The sequence below is a fragment of the Chiloscyllium plagiosum genome, unplaced genomic scaffold (assembly GCF_037043375.1).
Source record: "Chiloscyllium plagiosum isolate Xiang-an unplaced genomic scaffold, Cpla_swu_hap1 HiC_scaffold_13, whole genome shotgun sequence".
NCBI lineage: Eukaryota > Metazoa > Chordata > Chondrichthyes > Orectolobiformes > Hemiscylliidae > Chiloscyllium > Chiloscyllium plagiosum.
In genome coordinates this window covers 90,870,890-90,885,917 of record NW_028270151.1, presented here as the reverse complement: position 1 = coordinate 90,885,917, position 15,028 = coordinate 90,870,890, and the positions used below count along the sequence as shown (strand labels likewise).

The following is a 15,028-nucleotide window of genomic DNA, read 5'->3' as shown; positions in this document are numbered from 1 at the left end:
TGAACACACAACAATACAGCACAGGAACTGGCCCTTCAGCCTACAATATCTGTGCCAATCATGATGCCATTCTAAACTTCCCTCCTGCCTGCACATGGTCCATATCCCTCTATTGTCTGCCTGAACAAGTGACCATCTGAGTACCTCTTAAACATTACTATCATCTCTATTTCTGACGGTGCATTCCAGGCATCCACCCCCTGTCAAAAAACAGTACAGCAAAGGAACAAGGTTGCACTGACACTTGATGGCTTTTTAAATTAGAGATTGTATTTACTTAGTCCATATCCCTCTCTACCCTCTGTTCCCCTGCTATTCACATTTTTCTTTACACCATCTCTTCTGGCAATGCATTCAAACCATTTACCAACCTCTGTACAAAAGAAATCTGTCTCTCACATTTGCTTTAAACTTCCCCTTTTACCTTAAACTTACGTCCCTTAGTAATTGCCATTTGTACCCTGGAGAAAAAAGAAAATTCCATTGTATTCATGCCCCTCATAATTTTGTAAACTTTTGTTTCATCAGGTTGTCCCCTCAGTCTCCAACATCCAAGTGAAAACAAACCAAGTTTATCCAATTTTACCTCACAGCTATTACCCTCCATACCAGACAACATCCTGGTAAACTGCTTGTCTGAAAACTCTACAAATTCCTCCACATGCTTCTGGTAGCATAGTGACGAGATCTGTACACAACATTCCAAAGCTCTATAACAGCTGCAGCATGACTTAGCAGTTTTTATTCTCTATGCTCTGATGAGGAAGGCAAGCATGCCAAATACCTCCTTGACCACTTTATCCAGAAAGTGGCAACAAAACTGAGAAGTGTGGTCCTGTACGCCTAGATCCTTCTGTATATTAGACCTAGATCTGGATTTACCCTTAAACAGTATCCCCAATCTAATTTCCCCAGTTTCTGACTACTACATCTGTCATTAGCCTTTCCCTAATTTAGTACTTTTACTCAAGGACCATCTTATCTTTGTCCAACCATCTTAAAACTTTATTATGGAATTATGATCACTATTCCCAAGATACTACCTCACTTAAAGTCTTGCAGTTTTCTGTTACATTACTATTGTAGTTTATCTTCTACCCTCATTAATTTTTAGTTATCCTTTGTTGGTTTTTAAAGGCTTCCCAATCCTCTGTTTTCCTACTAATCTTCATCATATTGTATGTTTTTCTTTTGCTTTTCTGCTACTCCTGACTTCCCTTGTCAACCATAGTCCAACAGAAAAAAATCATTCAACTTTTACCCAGTGCTCAATGCCTCCTGTGATGTCTAAATTCTGATTTAAAAACAATCACTGCTTGCTTTGAATGATTTTTGATTGTCAAGTAAATTATTTTGAATTAATGGGGAAGGGGTTGCAAAGGTATTAGTAAGGAGGATTATTGGTGACTTAATCGCCTTGCCTCTTAGATTCAATCTCTTGCAGTTCTGTGATCATGCTGTATGTAATGTAAAAAAAAACTGGATCTGACAGGCACTGATTCAGGACACTAAACAGTGTGGAGAACAGGGACATCAGAAACAGCTGGAGAATAGTGCATTAGTTCAGGGTGATGAGGTACAGAAGTTTCAACCGACCCAATATTTACATCCTACAGTACAATTGGTGTGTAAAACTGAGTCCAGACTTCACTCTATCACCAATGGTCTCAAATTAGTGTTGATCTCAATAATGCTGAGCATAAAGTTAACATTGATGGTCATAAAACCCCATTTGGTGAAGGATATCTGCCATCCTTATATGGTCTTGCCTACACATGACCAACCTCCCCCACCCACAGCAGTATGGCTGACTGTGCTGAGATGACCGAGAAGCCATTTAGTTCAAGGGTAATTAGGGATGCGTAATAAATGCTTGAGGACTGAGCATAAATATTTCATAAGCAGTCATTCATTCTGGGTTTGGTTTCCCTGCAGTCGATGAGATGGGCTTCAGATTGGTTCCACAGGTCGTCGCAATGTTGAGTGCAGTCAATGAGACAGCATCACGTGTACCATATGCAGTAAATAGATTGAAAGAAGTATGGGTAAATTGGATCTTCAGCTGAAAGCGTTGTTTGGGCTTTTCAACAATGAGGGAATATGTAATAGGACTCTAACATCCCCTTTTTTGACTTTATATCACATTGGGTCAGATATGCTCCCTGTGAATTGCCTTGGGAGGGTTTATTATATTAAAGATTCTACACATGTGCAAGTTCTTGTTAGGACATAGAACATTACAGCGCAGTACAGGCCCTTCAGCACTCAACATTGCGACGACCTGTGGAACGTATCTGAAGCCCATCTAATCTACACTATTCCATTTTCATCCATATGTTTATCTGATGACCATTTAAACGCCCTTAAAGTTGGCGAGTCTACTACTTTTGTAGTCAGGGTGTGCCATGCCCCTACTACACTCGGAGTAAAGGAACTACCTCTGACATCTGTCTTATATCTATCATCCCTCAATTTAAAGCTATATCCCCTAGGCGAGCCATCACCATCCGATGAAAAAGGCTCTCTCTGTCCATCCTATCTAACCCTCTGATTATCTTGTATGTCTCAATTAATCATCTCTCAACCTTCTTCTCTCTAATGAAAGCAGCCTCAAGTCCCTTAGCCTTTCCTCATAAGACCTTTCCTCCATACCAGGCAACATCCTAATAAACCTTCTCTGAACCCTTTCAAAAGCTTCCATGTCCTTCCTATAATGTGGTGACCAGAACTGTACGCAATACTCCAAGTGCGACTGCACCAGAGTTTTCTACAGCTGCAGCATGACCTCATGGCTCTGAAATCCAATCCCTCTACCAATAAAAGCCAACATACCGTGCACCTTCTTAACAACCCTATCAACCTGGGTTGCAACTTTCAGAGATCTATGTACCTGGACACCCAGATCACACTACAAAGAATCTTACTATTAGCTCTTTATTCCTGTTGCTCCTTCCAAAGTGAATCACCTCACACTTTTCTGCATTCAACTCCATATGCCACCTCTCAACCTAGTTCTGCAGCTTATCGATACCCCTCTGTAACCTGCAACATCCTTCTGTACTATCCACAACTCCACCAATTTTCGTGTCATCCGCAAATCTACTAACCCTTCTACGCCCTCATCCAGGTCATTTAAAAAATGACAAACAGCAGTGGCCCCAAAACAGATCTTTGCAGGACACCACTAGTATCTGAACTCCATGATGGACATTTTCCATCAACCACCACCCTTTGTCTTCTTTCAGCGAGTCAATTTCTGATCCAAACTGCTAAATCACCCGCAATCCCATATGTTTGTATTTTGTGCAATAGCCTACCTTTATCAAACACTTACTGAAATCCAAATACACCACATCAACCGCTTTATCCTCATCCACCTGTTTGGTCACCAGCTTAAAGAACTCAATTAGGTTTGTGAGGCACGATCTACCCTTCACAAAACCATGTTGACAATCCCTAATCAACTTATCCATCTCGAGAGGATTATAAATCCTACCTGTTATAACCTTTTCCAACACTTTACCCACAACCGAAGTAAGGCTCACTGGTCTATAATTACCCCGTTGTCTCTGCTCCCCTCCTTGAACAAGAGAACAACATTTGCTATCCTCCAGTCTTCTGTAGACAACGACGACATAAAGATTAAAACCAAAGGTTCTGCAATCTCATCTTCCCAGGGAATCCTAGGATAAATCTCATCCAGCCCAGGGGAATTATCTATTTTCACACTTTACAGAATTGCTAACACCTCCTTGTGAACCTGAATCCTATCTAGTGTAGTAGCCTGTATCTCAGTATTTTCCTTGACAAATTGTCTTTTTCAGGTGTGTATACTGACAAAAAATATTCATTTGGCACTTCTCCTATTTCCTCAGACTCCATGCACAACTTTCCACTACTATCATTGATTGACCCTAATCTTACCCTGGTCATTCTTTTATTCGTGGCATACCTATAGAAAGCTTTAGGGTTTTCCTTGGTCCTATCCGCCAATGACTTCTCATGTCTCTTACTGGCTCCTCTTAGCTCTCTCTTTAGGTCTTTTCTGGCTAACGTGTGCTTTCAAGCACCCTAACTGAGCCTTCACGTCTCATTTTAACATAAGCCTTCTTCTTCCTCTTGCCAAGAGATTCAACTTCTTTAGTTAACCATGGCTCCCTCGCTCAACCATTTTCTCCCTGCCTGACAGGTACATACTTATGAAGGACAAGTAGTAGCTGTTCCTTGAATAAGCTGCACATTTCAATTATGCCCATCCCCTGCAGTTTCCTTCCCCACCCTATGCTTCCTAAATCTTGCCTAATCGGATCATAATTGTCTTTCCCCCAGCTATATCTCTTGCCCTGCATTATTAACCTATCCCTTTCCATTGCTAAAGTAAACATAACCGAATTGTGGTCACTATCACCAAAGTGCTCACCAACTCCAAATGTAACATCTGGCCCATTTCATTACTCAATATGGCCTTGCCTTTGTTGGCCTGTCTGCATACTGTGTGAGGAAACCTTCCTGCACATACTTGTCAAAAAAACTGACTCATTGAACTATAGTATTTCCAGTCAATACTTGCAAATGTAAAGTCTCCATAACAACTCCCCTGTCACTCTCACCTATCGAGAATTATCTTTGCCATCCTTTCCTCTACATCTCTGGAACTATGCGGAGACCTATAGAAAGCTTCCAACAGGGTGACCTCTCCTTTTCTGTTTCTAACCTCAGTCGATACTACCTCAGTAGACGAGTCCTCAAACATCCTTCTGCAACCGTAATACTGTCCTTGATGAACAATGGCACACCTCCCCCTCTCCTACCATCTTCTCTGTTCTTACTGAATTTTACCATCTTCTCTGTTCTTACTTCTTATTGTCAGTGGCTTAATTGTTTCCCAACAATACAAATGTGACTATACTTCAAAAGTAATTTATTAACTGTGAAATGCTTTTTGAGCATTCCAAAACATAAAAGACAAATATAATTTCAATTTCTGTCTTCTTTTCTGAGCACTTCATTTGTTTTATTGTCCAGTAGTAGAATTAAGAAGCAGTGAGCCACTGTCAACCTGTCACAGCTTATTGTCCATTGTAAAGGTAGTGCCACATGACAAAGCAATTTCATTTTCTTTAAAGATGTTTCTTTATTCCTAGTAGCACCATTTTTGCCAGTCACAGCGAATGACAATAAACATTTCTTGTCTTAACTGTGTGTGTGGGCTATGAGCCTTCTATCTCATATTGAAGGGCAAATGTAAATTTTGTATCAAACATTTTGTCTGAAACTCCAACACTGAGGAACTTGGAGTCTTGTGTGTAACACCTTCCTTCCCAGTAGCCGTCGTTGCTCATGGTCAGGGGACAGGGAGATTTGCCATAAACCTGGACCTTTCTCACATGGGGGATTTTGAGCTTGAATGTCACCATCTCGTTGCGTGGCAGAATTCCAGACAGCGGCTCAATTAATTCACATCCGTCAGTCCAAGAGCTGAAAACTTTAGGGAAACTTGGCCAGTGGACATTCTTATCACGACAGAAAATGAAGTATTCACACACGTGGTCATGTGTTGGACTGCGTTTTGCCTTGTCCTTGGAAAATATAGCGAAAACATAAAGACCGGCTGCAGGGAGGTGGATCTGGAATTCGACCCAGTTACCCTGTTGAGTTTTGAAGACGTGATTTCTCATGACCTCCTCTGACAATTTGACTTCATCACATGACAGCTTGCTGGTGAATGAGAGATCTCTGTTCAGCATGAACCTTATATTACAATTGCCATCATCACAATAAATAATGGGTTCGGGGTGTGAAGGTTTCAAAAGACCCTTGTTCTCAGTAATCCAGCTGGGTCCTAAAGGATTGTGAAATACCTTTGGTAGCTTGAAGTTTTCTTCAATAAAATCACATTTAACCAAATATCCACATATAAAGGAATAAGTTTCCTCTTTAGAATCAAATAGTTTGGCATAGATCTTTAATCTGAATTCTCCAGCTTTTTGTGGCAGAACCTCAAGCTTCATGCCATATTTAGTTATGGTTAGGATGCCACAGTCCTTTTTCCCATCCAGATTGAAAATGAAGTATGTTGGATACAGTCCTTCCACATTGATGATAACTCTTCCATTCACTGTTTGAAATGATTGAAAATTAGTTTAGCATGTTAGAGATGCCCCTCACTGGTGAACTGTCACTTTTTCAAGTAAGCATACTTTTGCAGCATTCTCTTGAATAAACCTATTCAATCTAATCCCGCCATTTGCCATAGTTTCATGGTAAAGCTAAGTCTGGTTCTTCCCTAATGCTTTCCCAGAGATATAAAATCAGTCATAAAATAAATTGCATGGAAATTAACATACTGGACCTTCATATTGACAAGTCAGACCAGTATGTGTCATTCATCTGGTTTTACTGGGTTTTCCTTCTGGTTTGGTGTGGAATACTTAAAGTAACAGCACATTACTTTACTAATTAATTATGAATTCATGTGAAGGGCATTGGTTAGCTAGATGGCTAGGGTGTGGTGTTAAACCAAAGCCAACAGAGTAGATTCAATCCCCTTACAAGCTGTTGTAGCTTATGGAGGCCCTGCCTCCTCACCTTGGCCCATGGTAGTGGAGTAGTTATTCTCAAACTGCACATAACTAATTGTCTCTTTCTAATGGAGGGAGATTCCTCCAGTCATTCACAGACTATGGTTCCCGACCACATCAATCTCCTTACAGTCGCAGTCTCTCATTACTGTATTTGAACCAACTAAATTATGAACATAATTGCTCTGTGTCCATTATCTGGACAACATTCTTAAAAACAAGGAACAATAATCAATTTGGTTGTTACGTTAATCATTGAATCATGATTGCATGAATTACAGCCTCACTTTAATCTGGCAAACAACGCAGCCAATTAGTTGTTGACAGTACATTTCAGGTTTACTGTGGCCTACTCTAGCTTTCTTATCCACCGTCATCCTTGTGGATGGCACCAATCAGGCTAAGCTTGATTCTTTGTCACTTTTGCATTTCCCCCCTGCCCCCGATTCCCCACAAACCCCCAAGTAAAACACTGCACAAATTCTGAGTTGATGCTTCAGTGTAGTGTTGAGAGAGCGCAGCATCTTTGAAGTCACCAACTTTCAGGTAAGGAACTGTCTGTTGTTATAGAAGCATTAGGAGTGTACAGGGAGGTCATTTAGTCTGAGTGTCTGCACTGCTCTCTGAGCATTTTTGGGCTAATGCCTTATTCCATAACCTGCATACTGTTTCTATTTAAATAATCATGTGACGCCCTCTCAAATGCCTCCAGCTACCCCCAGTACACTTCCTGGTTGGGCAGAAAGGATCTCATGGCAATATTTTGAAGGGAAGAATGTTCCCCAGTATCCTGGCTAAAATTTACCTCTCAAGTACAATGGTCAGTTATCTAATTTGTGCTTTTGGAATTTTGCTGTGTACAGATTGATTACCTCATTTCCTATAATTGTAACAGTAACTTCAAAATTACTTCATTGGCTGTAAAGTTCATTGAGGTGACTGAAAGGCGACAGTCATGAGTTAAATGTCATGGTACATTTTGGTATCAATGACATGGACACAGTGAGGAATGAGGTCTTGCATCAATTATTCAGGGAGCCAGGCAGTTTATTAGAAAGCAGAACCTCAATGGTTTAACCACTGGATTACTCCCGGTGCCATATGCTAGTATAAAAATAGTAAAATTGGATTGATGAATTCGTGGCTCAAGAGTTGGCGCACGAGGGAAGGTATTAGATTCCAGGATCACTGGGATCATTTTTTGACAAATGGGACGGACTTGTACAAATAGGACGGTCTGTAATTGAACCACACTGGGAGTAACTTCCATGCAAGTACGTTTGTGAATGCTGTTGGGAAGAATTTAAACTAGTCTGGCTGGGAGAGGGGACACAGATGGAACAGAGAAACATTACGGTGGCTAGGTGATTAGCACTGCTGCCTCACAACACCAGGGTCCCAGGTTCGATTCCAGCCTTGGGCAACTGTCTGTGTGGGATTTGCATATTCACCCCGTGTCCGTGTGGGTTTCCTCCCACAGTCCAAAGATATACAGGTAACTTGAATTGGCCATGCTAAATTGCCTATAGTGTTAGGTGCATTAGTCAGAGGGAGGTGGGTTACTCTTTGGAGGGCTGGTTCCACACTGTAAGGAATCTAGTCTAGTCTTAATTATCCGAGGGGGTTTCAACTTTCCCAACATAAATTAGTATAGTCATAGTGTTAAGGATTTAAAAGGGGTGAATTTCTTGGAATGTATTCCAGGAGAACTTTTGTATAAATATGTAGAATGCCCAAGAATGGATGATGCAGTGTTCGATGAGGTTCAGGGGAATGAAAGTGGACAAGTATTCAGTGCAGGAATCACTTTAGCAATAGCAACCACAACACGGCACGATCCAAATTTGTTTTGAAAAAGGAGAAAAGTGGCCTGCAAAAGATATAATTAGATTGGGGGAAGGCAGCTTGCATGAATACAAAGCAGGATCTGACCACAATAGTTTGACAACAGTTCCTTGCAGGTAAGTCTGAAGTGGAGCTGGAGCATTGGGGGTCATTCAAAAAGAAGGGGGGGAGAGTACAGGTCCAACATGTACCCTTTAGAGGGACGTGCAGGAGAAATATGTTCAGAGATCCCTGGATATCTAGGACAATTCAGGATGGGAAGAGGAGGAAAGTGGGGTTCTTAGCAAGTCCAAAGAGATTAATTCAGCTATGGCCCTAGTGGAATACAAGGAGTATTGGAGGGAGCTCAAGAAAGTGATTAGAAGAGCAAAAAGGGAGCATGAAAAAGGACTTGCAAACAGGATTAGAGAAAATCCTAAAACATTTTATAAATGCATTAAATTGAAGAGATTAACTAGAGAAAGAGTAGCACCCATTAGAGACTAAGGGGGATACCTGTGTGTGAAGCTGCAGGATATCAGAAGGGTGTTGAATGAATACGTCTCTTCAGTCTTCACCATGGAAAAGAAAAAGTAGGTATGGATTTCGGGAAAAGGGACTGTGAGGAACTTGCACAGTTTGACATCAGAAATGGGCAAGTATCAGAGGGCCTGTCAGGCTTAAAAATAGACAAATCCCCTGGCCCGGATGAATTGCATCCCAGGCTGCTGTGGGAGGAGAGGCAAATTATTAATTCCTCCCTGGCCATGAGGGAGGTGCCAGAGGACAGGAGGACATCTAATGTGGTTCCACCTCTCAGAGGGGTGGTGGAGATGAACCAGGAAATTACAGAGAGGTGAGTCTAACTTCAGTGGCAGGGAAACTATTGGAGAAAATTCTGACGGAGGGAATTGATACCCACTTGGAGAAGCTTGGGTTAAGTAGGGGTCGTCAGCATGGCTTTGTCAGAGGGAGGTCCTGCCTAACATATTATAATTTTTTGAAAACATGATTGTGTGTGGATGAGAGAAGTTTAGTTGATGCAGATTATATGGATTTTAGCAAAGCCTTTGACAAGGTCCCACACAAGAGACTGATTCAGAAGGTTAAAGCTTGAAATTCAGGGAAACTTAGTGAAATGATCATAAGCTGATTTAGGTCACAAAGTGTAGTGGCAAAAGGCTATTTGTGTAACTGGAGGTCAAGTGTTCAGCAGTGATCCACAAGGATCAGTACTGGGACCATTATTAGTTGTTATATACATAAATGATACAGATGAGAACATGGGTGGAAGGTTAAGCAATTTTTCAGACAACAACAACTGTGAAGAAAATGGCTGTAGGTTATACAAAGATATAGATGTGTGGTCAGGTGGGCAGACCAGTGGCAGATGGTATTTAACCCTGATAAGTGTGAGGTGATACACTTTGGAAGAAGAAACAAGATGAAGCAGGACTCTGGGTAGCTTAGAGGAACAGAAGGATCTTGGGGGTAATTATTCAGAGATCCCTCACAGAGCATGTGAATAGGATAGTTAATGCGCCACATAAGACACATGCTTTCATTATTCACGGCATATAGCATAAGAGCAAGGAAGCAATGTTGGAGTTGTACAGAGAGTTGGGTCAGGCCACTGCTGGGGTATTGTATGCAGTTCTGGTTACCTCACTACAGGATGTGATTGCACTAGAGGAGGTACAGAGGTGATGAAACAGGATTGTGGCCTGGGATGGAGAAATTGAGCTACAAGGCATAGCTACCAACAGATCTGAGGTAACTTGACTCTGATTTCTCTTCATAGATGCTGCCAGACCTGCTAAGCTTTTCTGTTTTTGTTTTTGGCTTCTTTGTCTTTGTTTAGTTTATCCAAAATTATCTTATTCATAATTTTACAATAAAGGTAGGAAGGATGCAACAGTAAAGTATAACAATTCTACAAATGCATATATCATTCTTGATAAAATCAAAGACACAAGTGGTTCAGAATTTTCTGAACTGCTTAACTGCTCATTACACCAATATCTTTGTCTCTCTCTTTTCAACTGTCACTGTTTCCTGCCCTATCTTCTCTGTCTGTTAACCAAACACCATTTTCTCCATCTTTCTCCCTTTCTCAGTCTTTCTGTTTGTCTTTCGCTCTCTGTTGCAGCTCAATAATTTCATGTTTCAGCTTATTGTACTATTCTGAGAATGGGTACATGTCTTCATCACTTACCAGTGGACACCACCTGTACTTCTGGATGGATGTATGTCAAACCAATATCATAAAATTCTCCTGTCCTAAAGACCATATTTTCAAATATTTTGAGGGGAATCTTTGGAGAAATGAGCTGCCACGTTTCATCGTTGGGGAAATGATTATTGATGAAGAGGGTAGGATGAGTTAAGAAATAAAATTCAACATACCTGCAGTATAAAGATAGAGTATTTTAGAATTACATGGAGTAAAATTTCCAAGCTGCATTGTAAAATAACAGGCATTATTTTGATTTCAGAGGAATTTGGGATCAGTATGCAACCTTTATCACTCACTTTCATCACCTACGCAAGTGAAGCCATATCTCCTAATCATCCAAATACCTTTCATCAATGGTGCACGTGACACTGGCACAATTCAGAACTTGGGAGGTTTTCTAAATTTGAGAGGGGAAAGGGGAGGGGTCAATTATCTTAAACGCACCCACTCGCCCCAAACATCTGAAGTTGACCATTGAGATTGTCAAGATTAGAGTGGTGTTGGAACCTCATTGAGATCGTCAGCCTGTTCAAAGGCTTTGATAGATCAAGAAACAGCAGCTTTTTGCTGTTAAATTTGCTCCTGAGGAGCACAGACTGTAATCCTTTTGGAAAAGGATAGATAAATATGAAGGAGCTGTAAGATTCAGAAGCTGGCTGATAAGGAGGGTCATAGGTATGCCCCAGCTGCTATGGAGTAGACAATCCCTGTCATTGTTGAAATACTCATTTCTGAGGCCATCAGCTACAAGAAGGAATTAACACTGAAGGTGACAATAACTCATCCTCCTTCTTAGATTCCATTTCCATCTTATCCCTCACTCACTGCTGAACTATACACTGCAGATGGTGTAAGCAGGCACCTCTATGCTCTGAAAACTACTCTTGCGCTTTCCTGCATTCAGATCCTGAAGAGATAATCCCTGGCTGGAAAGCAGAGGAACAGGAGACCAGAGTGATGACGCACACCCAGCACTGACACTCAATTTCATACTGACACTCATCAGTTCAGATTCTGATGCCATGCCTATCTGAGAGGATAACTTCAGAGTGGGATCTACATGGTGGTGAGATACTAGAAATGAATGGCTTGCGGCCAGGGCAGGCAGCAAGGATAATTCAGGTACCATCATGCCTGAGAGCAAGGTCAGACATGAGCTTTTCAGAAGAACAATTTGATGGGGCAAGAATGCTGATGGATTTATCTAACTAAATACTGGATGTCTACCAGTGCACCCATCTCTGGAAGAAGTTGCTTTGTGCAGGATTCTTGAAGTCAGGACAAAATTCTTCAGCATCTGTCACATCACAGTCTGCTCAAGAGTAACTTGAAGCATTATAACTTGAAGCACCAAACTCTTAAGGAATTTCACCAATAGCCAGAATAAGTCAGCAGCTGCTGTTGTATTTAAAAACAAATCAGGAAGTAGTTGATGATCTCTTGCACTAGTGGGGACCGTGCGGGAAGTGGAGGGATGGTGAGGGAAGGTAGGTGTGTTTTACTCCTTCTACATCTGGCATAAACTTTTCTGCACATCCAAACACCTCATCTACTGTGTCCATTGCTCTCGATGTGGTCTCCTCTACATCAGGGAGACAGGATGCCAACTCGCGGAATGTTTCAGAGAACATCTCTGGGGGACACACACACCAACCAGCCGACTGCCCTGTTGCTGACCACTTCAACTCCTTCTCCCACTTCACCAAGAACATGTAAGTCCTGGGCCTCCTCCAACACCAAATCCCAGTTACCTGACGCCTGGAGGAAGAACGCCTTATCTTCCAGCTTGGACCCTCTAACCACATGGTATTAACGTCTATTTCACCAGTTTCCTCATCTCCCCTCCCCCCCCACCTCATCCCAGATCCAACCCTCCAACTCGGCACCACCCTCTTGAACTGTCTCACCTGCCCATCTTTCTTCCCACCTATCTGCTCCACCCTCCACTCCAACCTATCACCGATACCCCCCACCTTCATCTACCTATCACCTTCCAAGCTACCTTTCCACCAGCCCCAGCCCCACAGCACTCCTATTTATATCTCAGCTCCTTCCACCCCTATCTCCACATTCCTGATGAAGGGCTTATGCCCAAAGCTTTGACTCTCCTGCTCCTCGGATGCTGCCTGATCAGCTGTGCTTTGCCAGCTCCACACTTCCTGACTCTGATCTGCAGTCTTCACTTTCTCCTCTATTGTTCTATTCCTTGCTGATGCACATTCAACTGAGTGATGTTCTGAAGTTCAGTGAGGTGTTCAATTCAAAAATAGAATCAGATCAGAATTGCCCTCTTAATTAACCCACAATTCATAGGTCCAGAATAAAGGCTACACCAACATGCCATCCAGTGTGACTTGGCCCAAAAGGTGTGGGCATATGCTGTGGGAGATGTTTTGGAACTTGAATGCCGAGGTTAATACCTGAGCAACATACACAGCATTTCCTGTTTGTCACCTATACTGCCTGTCCATTAGATAGAAGCAGAATGCCAAAGGATTGTGGTTACAATATCAGGTAGTGTCAAATATCACAATCCAGTTTTTATGGAGTTCACCCCAAACTTTAGGGGAAAGGGGCTGAACAGAGATCCATTACTTCCCACCAAGTGCCATGTTTTAGGTGGGTTTCACGAATGACTATGCCATTCCCTGATCGCTGCATGTGGAGCAACTTCAAGCGAAAAGCCTGCAAATGGTGACCTGTTTCCATTCTTGGACAAGATCAAAGAGACCTCAGTTCAGGGGAAAGATGAGAACACGGAAAGATAACTCATCCCAGACAGCAAAATAGCAATATATTCATACTTAATGATTACAGTGCCTGCAATTCAGAAAAAAGTTAAATGAAGAACTTAAATGATTTGAAAGGAAATACTAACTTGAAAGTAAACTTGCTGCAGGTTTCATTAACATGGCCTGCTCCCCATGTACTGTCCAGAAGATGCCACTTCCCATCCAAAAACACAGCATTCCATGCGTGATCAGCTTCTCCAGTGAACTTCTTCCCAACATCATAGTTGTAGCCTTTGGAGTATCCTTCAATTATTGTACACTGTATACCTGCAAGACTAATTTGTTGGCATTTAATGTATAGTCAACCATTAAGCACATTCAATTTATGATCTTCTTTTGAGAAACTTGTGAGGGCCAACATTGATAGGGTTTGGTAACAACTGGGTTTGATTAAGCGTAGGAGTATTACATCAGTCATGTTTGCAATGCCAAGTGCAAGCCTGTAGATTGTAAGAGAAGGTGGTTTATAAAATTATGAAGGGCATTGATAGGATAAATAGTCAAAATCTTTTCCCTGGGGTCGGGGAGTCCAGAACTAGAGGGCATAGGTTTAGGGTGAGAGGGGAAAGATATAAAAGAGACCAAAGGGGCAACCTTTTCACGCAGAAGGTAGTACGTGTACGGAATAAGCTGCCAGAGGATGTGGTGGAGGCTGGTACAATTGCAACATTTAAGAGGCATTTGGATGGGTATATGAATAGGAAGGGTTTGGAGGGATATGGGCCGGGTACTGGCAGGTGGGACTAGATTGGTTTGGGATATCTGGTCAGCATGGACTGGTTGGACTGAAGGGTCTGTTTCCATGCTGTACATCTCTATGACTCTATGACTTTGTTGTTTTTAATTCTTGGAATCTGGGTATCAATCACTATGCCTCACGTTTCTAAATGCCCTTGAGAAGGTAACAGTAAGATGCTTTCTTGAAATGCTGCTGCCCTTATGCTGAAGGTGGACCCATAATGTTGTTAGAGAGAGAATTCTAGGATTTTGATCCAGTAACAGTGAAGGAACAGTGACATATTTCCAAGTCAGGATCATGAGTGTTTTGGAGGGGAACTCCCAGGTGATGGTGTTCCCACATATCTGCCGCTTCTACTGTTTGATTTGTTGTATTTGAGCTTATAGACAATAAACAATGCTGCCAGTGTATATCTGTGGTAAATGGAGTGAATGTTCAAGGTGATGGAAGTTGTGACACTCAAGCAGGCTGTTTTTTCCCCTAGGATGGTGTTGAGCTTCGTGAGTGTTATTGGAGCTGCACTCATTCAGGCAAGCAAGAAGAATTCCATCACACCCCTAACTTGTACCTTGTAGATGATTTGGGAAGATAAGATGTAACATAGTCACCATGGAATTCCCAGCCTCTGACTTACTCATATAGCCACAGTAATTATGTGACTGGTCCAGTTCAGAGTGTGGTCAATGGTAATACCCATGATTCCATTGTTGGGGAATTCAGCAATAGTAATAAGATTGAATATCTAGCAGACATGGCTAGATATTCTCTAATAAAAATGAATTTTTGTAAGTTTTGAGATCATAGTTAAAATCATGGATGGTCCAATGAGTCTTGAATTCAATGTATTGAGAAGAGA

The 15,028-nt window shown here is 41.8% G+C and overlaps 1 protein-coding gene across 1 annotated transcript in view; it reads right to left on the bottom strand.

Moving 5' to 3' along the window:
* Positions 1-5,210: 5,210 nt before the first annotated feature.
* The window catches only part of LOC122556265 (kyphoscoliosis peptidase-like), a 131,088-nt gene continuing 121,270 nt past the window's right edge, over positions 5,211-15,028 (bottom strand). The window contains exons 11-13 of the mRNA XM_087993199.1: positions 13,520-13,708; positions 10,621-10,811; positions 5,211-6,118 (exon numbers count right to left, since the gene is read on the bottom strand). Of these exons, the coding sequence (XP_087849325.1) occupies positions 5,211-6,118; positions 10,621-10,811; positions 13,520-13,708 (1,288 nt within the window). The remainder of the gene's footprint in view (positions 6,119-10,620; positions 10,812-13,519; positions 13,709-15,028) is intronic.